General features: G+C 37.5%; 1 protein-coding gene across 5 annotated transcripts in view; it reads right to left on the minus strand.

Annotated features, from left to right (window-relative positions):
* Positions 1-8,984, minus strand: part of PRDM2 (PR/SET domain 2) — a 74,612-nt gene that overhangs the window by 65,397 nt on the left and 231 nt on the right. For 4 of the 5 annotated variants that reach the window (XR_012677101.1, XM_075172637.1, XM_075172640.1 and 1 more), the window contains exons 1-2: positions 8,752-8,840; positions 863-936 (exon numbers count right to left, since the gene is read on the minus strand). Coding sequence is in view for 3 of the 5 variants with exons in the window: in XM_075172637.1 (XP_075028738.1) it covers positions 863-871 (9 nt within the window). In the remaining 2 variants the exon portion in view is untranslated. Of the gene's footprint in view, positions 1-862; positions 937-8,751; positions 8,841-8,984 lie in introns of those variants that run through there. The other variant, XM_075172638.1, reaches the window with a different exon arrangement.

Here is an 8,984-nt window from a genome sequence, read left to right on the forward strand (position 1 = left end):
AAGCATTTTATATGACTGTGTACCATGGCTGTTTCTGGCTAAGAAAGCTTCTGTTCACAGCCAATGTTTTTAGCAAGTTAAAAATGGCATTCCTTCAGTGTAATATCCCATGTTCACATTCCCACGCCAAAAAGACATTGTAAGATCATCCAAAGAGAGAAGCACTTATGAGAAAAATTTAAGGCAACGTGTACTTTTTCTCTAAGTATCTTTAAGTAATACAATCGTGCGTGATAGACAAATAGACAGATGTATAATTCCTACTTGGATAGACAAATGCAAAATAAAATCATGTACACTTGGCATTGATTAAAACAACACCCTCCAGTCAGGATATTCTTGCATCCATATAGTAGAGTATTGCATCACAAAAGAAGTGCGCTTTCCCAGTCTTTTCACTTGATTCTAGGGGAAATGCTTAGGGTTCCAGAAAAGTGTGAAACTTCCTGATCAATCAATTTCTGTGACAGATTGTTCACTGCACATTTGAAACGGTAAAGTGGTTAAAAAAGGTTAAAAAAAAATATGGAAGCCTTCAATTTTCAAGCCACTTTTATAAGGAGCTGAATTATTACCAAAAGCCTCAGGATGAAATAAACTTTTCTGGAGAGGTATTCTTGTAAGAGGTGCCAACAGTAATAACTTACATGCTGCTAAAGGGAATTCACACACAAAAAACTTAAATCCAAGAAATAAAATAAATCTCACAAGCATACACACTGTGGAAAGGAGGATTATGAAATTTAATGACACTGAAGATTTTAAAGAACATTTCTTTTTTAGTGGATGAATTACTTTTCTTATTAATAATTAACTGTTCTAATATCTAAGTATTTTGATAAAGTCTTACATTTATACTCACCTGATTCATTTTGAATTCCTGTTGTGTTCTGAAAAGATACACACAACAAAGAAACTCCTTTGATTACATGAGCCCTAAAAAGAAAAACAGACAATTGTAACATGTACCTACCTACAAATTTACACTGAATTGAAAGTACACACAGACCTGTAGTTTCTCTTCCTAAAGCATTTGTCACAAAGCAGCATATTGCTTTATTAAAAAGAAATCTGTGCCAAGCTATAGTTTTGTTATTATAGCTCAAATGTATACGAATAATCTCAAGAGGGTTATTTATCATTAATCTTTCTCCCAGTTTTAACTGATGATGCAACAGAAATGTGCTCAAGTAGGATTGTTTCATTTGTTTTTAAAAACAAGTTAGCTTGTTCGAGATTGAGTACTTTTAAGAACTTTAGGAGTCAGATCTCTTTAGAATTTAGATCAAAGCGTTATGAAAGACCTTAAGTGGTCTTCAAATTAACAAAATGCATGCATTTGAGTCTCCACTCTCCTGTATTAGAAACAGGAAATCCTTCCTTAAAATTGGGCCTTTTATTAAGGTATTTTATTACACTAATGCATTTGGCATTCTTGTTTAACAGAAGCCTAAGATTTCAAAAGGTTTCCTAGTTCAAGTAGGCATCAAATTTGGAAACTCATGACTTAAGACAAAACTAATCAGAACAATGCCATATCTAAGAGCCTAGTACATCAACTCACTTCCTTTCTTTTGTTTTTGGTTTTGTGGGGGTTTTGTTTGTTTGTTTGTTTTAATACATACAAAAAAGCATTATTGCTGGAAACACTATCCTTCCCAGTGTCATACCGAATTTTCAGTAAATGAACAATACCCTTTTTTGGAGTTAACTGGTACATAATCACTTAAAGCACTTTATTCAAGTACTGCTATTTCTTCCCTCCCTTTAGTTTTCTTATTACAACAATGATTAACTGATTTTTACTAAGTACTTTGTATAAATACTAACATTGAATTTAAAATACATTCAAGCAAAATATACTCCAAATAAATTTCATATAATCCTTCACATCTTTGCACTGTAAGAATTCTTAATGCTGCATAACAACAGTGAAAATATTGCCAAGCTTCATACAAATGCTGCATTGCTTAAGAAACTCATAAGAAAAAGAAAAACTTCCTTGAAAAAGATATTTCTATTGTATACAGCTCTTCCAGCATTAACTCTTTTTGTCCTGTTATTTCCATACTACATTAGCATTTAGACAAACAGCTGAAACATCTGTATTTCAGTTCCAGTTTTGCAACTGGTTCTGGGGGATTTACAGATTGCCAGCAAAGACCAGTTATAGGATAAGGAGCTCCATCTGAACAGCTTTTAAACATCTGAAGAAAAGCATTCGTTTTGGAATGTACTATTACAACTTTCTAACTTATTTCAGTACATCTGTCAAATACAAATCAATTCCTAGGAATGATACACACCAAGAATTTGATTTTCTAAAATTTTCTCTGACACTGATGGAGAACATAGCCAACACCAAGAAACTACCGAACAAGTAGGGAATGCTCCCCAGGTTCCATTACTAGTTACAGTCACTCCTGAGATTGTTAAATCTTGCCATGACAATAATGTCCCTTTGGCTCTAAGTTTCTCATGCATTAGCACACAGTTGTTTCTCACACATCTTCCACATACCCTTTACTTCCCTCAACCTTCGTATCTTAACTCATTTTCCTTCCTGACAAATATGATTTCTATTTCAGACATTTTTACGCAAATGCGTTAGGCAAATGGTTTCTGAAATTTGATCCATAGAGTGCCTGTCATCTGCTGAAAGTTGCCTTAGCACATGGAAATGCTGATTAAAGAAAAAGCATTTTTCTTAGTCAGTATAAACTTCTGTACTTGAGATGAGGCCTGAATAATAGAACAATCCAGTGCTCTTTTATTCATTGTTCATTGGGACAATACCCACACAATGTCAATTTATAAATGAAATATTTTGGATAGCAAGAGAGGCATCAAAACATTTTCTAGTGTGAAAAACAACTTATTTTTAGTAACAAATGTCTTGTTTTTCTATACTTGGCCATAAAACAAAAAACAATTACTCACATAAAGACAACAAAAGTAAGAACCTTTTATTGACATGATTTTAGAGCACAGCTTGATGAGCTACTATGACTACTATGGCTAACAGTAGCATACGAGTTTAAGTGGTTATTGTCTCCAGCTGCCTATTTCTACCTTTTCTCCTCCCTCTCACTGAAGATTATCAGTCCCTCGATGACAAGGGCTTAACTGTTCACATAACCATTTTCTATCGTGGTTCTGGAAAGTGATTTAGAAAGCCTACTGTAAGAAGTGCAGCACATAATGCACGGTAAATGACAGTCATCTGAAGTACATACGTTATTTTCAACACTGAATAAACAAGGCAGGCATTTAACCCAGAACTCTAGATATGTAAAGGCAATAAGGATTTAAAACACTATCTTACAGAAGCAAAAGTTCAAAGCCATCACTACTCAGCCACTAAATGTAAAGAATCTGAGAGACGACAAGTAAATATCAATTAAGCGATGGGTTGAAGGGGTCAATGCCAAAGGAAAATCCTGTCAAGCAAAATTTCCTCTAATCTGAGCTTTCTTACCCAAGTTGTTGAATAAATTAGTCAAAATTTTGAAAAGCAAATACTTTTTTTTTTAAACTTTGTTTCATTTGAGCAGTAAAAATACATTTTTCTTGTATTTCATATACTAATTCAAAATTATTTAGCTTAGAATTAATATTGTTTTCAAAGAATTTTCAAAACAAAAAATAAGCCTGGTATTTTTACAAATTTTATAAACGCTTTATTCAGCTTTTACAGAACTGATTCTATCCAAACCTCTCAATGGTTTTTCTTAGAAGATGACAAATCTTAACATATTGGTGTATTTAAATGTTTAGGTAGATTTCTAACAGACAGTGCTACTCTATACTCTTTCAGCTACAAGTTACCAGAGTAACCAGTTAACCATAAAATACAATTAGATGAGAAATTAAGCTACAGTAAACCAAAAGTTTCAACAAGTATTTATAAAGCTATTAATTTAAAATACACACTTCATCTTAAAATTTTATTCCTGCAGTTCTGACAAGTTATGTGTATGAGCTCTAACTGAAAAAAAAATGCCTGAAAACATTTCCCCACTTTTTCCTTCCTCCATGTTACCTATTTTGTTAACAATGAACTCCACTGTGTGGACAGCAAGACTAATTGCACTGGAAAGAAAGAATAAAATTAAGACTATATACAGGTTTATGTACAGTCACTAGTTTTCTTTCTACCTACATGAAACATCACATAAGAACAGAAGACAAAGTACCTGTAACACTAAAATTGGGTTTTAACTTCTAGTGCACAAAGTTCAACAAAAACAGGAAAATGTGAACCAAATTCTACAACTACTGCACAAATATTAGTTCCCCACATAATCAATGACTACCAACAACATATTTACTTGTCACTGCAAGCAGAAACAGGCTTTCACTTCATAGGCTAATGATTTTTTCCCTACATATACAGTCAAGTCCAATGCAAGATTTTCCAGCAAAGCCCCAAAGAAAATGATACTGTTCTGATTTGTCATCAGGGGAATTGTGATATATTAAGTTTAAAGAAGTGATGATGTTAAATCAGTTTTAAAGTTAGCGATAGTCTACAACTGTATTAGTACTTTGAAAAAGTCACGTCAGCAGCTCCATCAAGTAGAGGTAACAACTATTTTGATTCAACCTTTCCTCCAAACTCAACAGCAACATATAGCTGCATCTACCAGTCAAAAACCTGAATATTGTTAATAATGTCTACCGGAGTAAACCTTGAAGATTCACTGAAGTGTTTAAGAAGAGATTAAAAAAAGGTTCTATGCCAAAAATGAAGCATGCTTACCAGTATAGTAACCTGAATTTTTAAAATTCATTTCCAGAAAACATTGCAAAATCATATTTATTTCAAACCACTATCTACTACTGTATCTCATGAGTACAAAAATACTATGCACTTTCTCAAGACATTAAAGCATCTGGGAAGCAAACACAAGAGAAAGAAGATCTACTGCATCATATAATCTTAGAGTTTCAGAGAAGTGTATTTAGAAAGGCTCATTGTTAGGCAACAATTATATTTATTTAGATAAGAATATACCAGGCATTCGTACTTGAGGAAACACTGTGGTCACTCTAAAACAAAACGCTTGAAACAAAAAACATTTTGATCTCGTTTCTGAATTCTACGCTTAAGAATTTTAAATATTCCCTTACAAAAAAAAAAAACTTACTGCAAATAAAGTTTGCAAACAAGAGCAAGAAATTTTATACAAAACCAACATTACAGATAGTCTTTTTCAAACTAAATCAGATGGTACTTCTAGTAGGCATTCCTAGGTTAAACTAAATAAGCCATACTTATCATTTCTGTATGTGTTTTTTTTTTAAAAAAATCCCAAAATCAAAAAGCACTTTGAAAGAGAATGTTGTTTCCAGTTCAGAGAAAGGAAAAAACAGGCATAAGAGTATCAGTCCTATTTTGGAAGCTGAAAATGAGACATGCTCTACGTCACTGCTCCGGTAAAAACATGTTCATTACAAAACCAGGAACAAAACTTGAAAGTCTCAACAGTCTGCTTTCCTAATGACCAGGGGTTCAGGCTGGGATACTACAGGGCTTTGGAAATTGTCTTTGTCTTTGTTTTAGTTTTTAGTTGCAACACATAATTTTTTTTTTTTTATTTAACATCAGGACATTTACATTTTTTCAATTCAATACTGAAATTCTCTAATCCACAAATTTTTAATGTATTAGGTGAAACAAAGCTTGCAAAAAAAGAAAAAATCTAAGTTCATGTTAACTCTCAAAGATTAAAATATGTATTTGATAGAAACAAGAAGCACTATCTATGGGCACTTAATTGCAAAGACATTTTCAGTTACTCAAGACTGCCAGAAAAAGAATGAAGAAAAAAATGGGCAAACAATGATTTTCTGAGCACTAAAAAATTGTCCATTAAGAAAAAAGGCTTTGCTTACTGCCATGTAACCAAATAAACTGTTACACCTTAGAAAGGTTTATTCAGATAACCATGCCAAGAAATCACCAACACAAAAATAAAGTTTATTAAACAGCATCTAATCAAGAGAAGCAACAGAAAATAACACGTCTCTAACAACTGCAAATATACAAAAATACCATTCCAATCTTCAGACATAAGTACACCTTTAAATTCTACTTGCAAAGACAGTAAATTCAAATGAAAGTTTTCTCAGACAAGTACAATACTGATTTACTACTACGTGAAGAAGTCCATTTCAGTCATTTCTTTTTACAGTAAAGGACTCAGCCTCCCACTTTTGTCTACAGGCATGTTTTATACAGAGGCAGAGAAGAAATATTTTTTTCAGCTAAGGATACAATCAGACAAAACACATATTGGTAAAAGAAATTATTTCATTGGAGGGGAGGCGTTAAGTATCAGGATCATACCTGCCCTTTCACATGCTAACAAATTCAGCAGCAAATATATTGCAATACTTTACAAAGGCATACCAATGCACATATTTGACACACGAGTTTATGAACTCCAGCTGTTTATAAATGCCTGATAAAAAACATACAAGTAGCAGTCTCCAATCTCCACCAGTAAGCAAATGCCTCATGATGACCAAGGTACTGTGCTATTGCTATAAGCCATAGACTAATTTTTTTTCCCCTGGTTTAGATTGTCATTCGAAGGTCTTGCAGGCACACTGCAAATGAACTAGATACCAATGATACAGAAATACATTACCACACTGGTCATCTCTAAATCCCTCTGAACTTCTGTTTTCAACAGACAGCCACCTAGTAAGCAACAATATTCAGATCTTCTTTTTATATACTATTACTTGTTTAGCCCTAAGGATCAAGGCTTTTATGTAAAACACTGAAACGAGGACATCACTGCACTGGAGGATGGACTTCAAGAGCCATTTTAGTTTTTACAGAAAAACAGTCGTTCGCTTTGGCTTTCTACTTTACTTCCTTCCATTTTCAAGCAAATATTCATGTAGAAAAATAAGGATGGGTTATATAAATGTACATGAGTACTTCAACATCCTTCCCCCATCTTCCATGTCACTCTGGAAGAAAGTTGTTCTTCAGATCCCCCTACCTACACTAAACAGACATCAATTCAGAAATCTCCGAACATCACGGCATTTCCATCTAAGATATATTACCCAAAGTAATGATTTGCCTTTTATTTAACTAGGGTTTCACTGTAAGTGAAACTTGGCCTCATTTTTATTTTCTATGCCATGGACAGACAGGCTGTTGAAACACTTCTTCTCTAGCAAATCCTGGCAGCTATAATGCTTGAAAATCAACAGGTACTACTACATGGTTCTTGCTGCTGTCTCTACAAGTCCAATAGTTCTTTTGCTTCTTAAAAGGCACTCCCCCCATCTATCAATGATGCAGTTCTCTACCTGAAGAGTGCAAAAGCTATCACTGATCCACTATCACACATTTCAACAGTTGGAAGAGCTGGAGGCCTCTGTGTCTATACCAAGGAAAGCATACCTGAATTCTTAACATACACATAATTTTTATTAAAATGTGGCAAGTGTCAAAAGACAACAACATAATAATTACATACCACACCGTTGTATACCTCCAGTTCTTCTAATCTACTTAATATATGTGAATAAAGTGAAAAAGCCTTTGCATCCAAATAACATGCCCAAAGTCAAGAGCATAGGCTGGGAACAGCAAACTGGAGTGGCATCAGAAACACAAGCAGTCCCGTTGTTTTCAAGAGCTGTCCACTGTTGATTACTCAAACGTAAAATAAGAAAAGTATTTCTTTTGCCACTGAATAGTCAGATAGCAGGTGCAACGACATCACCTTCCCTTCCTTCTTCAACTGTTGAAAACAATTTAAAGTTTTCTTTGCTATTTCAACATAGAAGTTTTGCAGCTCCATATGAATTTGAAACCAGTAGAAACTTTACTGAAGACTTCAGCTACCTGCTCATGAGATAGTTATCAGCAATGCTCGACAAGCTGCTCTGGCTTCAAATAAAAAATGTACTTGAAGATACTATTCTTGATCTGTCCCAGATGTTTTCCATGCAAATTTTCTCTCTCACCCAAACATTCTTCCCCACAGTACCACTGCACCATCATGAAGAAATCTCTGATTTATGTGACATGTCCTAGGAAGGGCATTTCCAGTGAGGAAACCAATTCTGAAATTAATTTCTCCAAGCCCCCTCTCACCCAGCTTGGCAGACACTTGATCTGCAGCAAGCTTTAAGGTGTGTGAATTGCTAAAACTTTTGAAGACTGTGTATTACAAACTATTTGGAAGATGACAGTTGCCTCGCAGTCTCAGGCTGGCAGCGGTTATAGACCTCTGCCTTGCCAGCTGACACCTCCGAGGCAGCGTTTTCAAGAAAAAGAACTGAAAATGCAGACCAGGGCATGGAGCACCTTCTTCCAAACGGCCTCTGCCGCCATTCCCCTCCCTCCCCCTTGCTCACACTCCCTGGACCCCCACTCTCCATAAGGCTCTCCCGCACCCAGCTCCCACAAGGCACAAGTCCCGCCTTCACTCCTCGCACCTGCAGCCGCTGTCCGCACGCCCACCCTGCGGCCACGGCTGCCACCCTCCTCCGGCCCCCCCCGAGCGGCTCCACCCCCCCGAAGGAGGCTCCTCCGCGGGCCGGGCCGCCGCCGCGGTTCCCTCCTCCCGCGTCGGGCCGGGCCCCCTCCCAGCCGCGCCCCCGGCCCCGGCGCCGCGCCGCGCCGCTGGCTCTGCCCACCGCCCCCACTCCCCGTCCCGCCCTCTGGCGCGGCGGCGCCCGCGGGCAGCGCAGCGGGCTCCGCAGCTTCCCTCTCACCTGCGCCGCTGCCGCCGCCTGCGGCCCGGCTCGGAGCGGCGCGGCGCGACCTCAGCTCCGGCACCATCCGGGCGCCATTTTGTCTCCAGCCTCGGAAGTGACGTTGGGGGGAGGCCAGCGGGCAGGTCCCCCTGCCGCGGGACCCCCTCCGGAGCGGGGCCGCCCCCCGCCCCCCACCGCCACCCCCCAGCTCCCCGCAACCCGTTTCACCCCCAGTACTTCCCCGAGACCGC

This window comes from Calonectris borealis, chromosome 23 (assembly GCF_964195595.1).
Source record: "Calonectris borealis chromosome 23, bCalBor7.hap1.2, whole genome shotgun sequence".
Taxonomy (NCBI): Eukaryota; Metazoa; Chordata; class Aves; order Procellariiformes; family Procellariidae; genus Calonectris; species Calonectris borealis.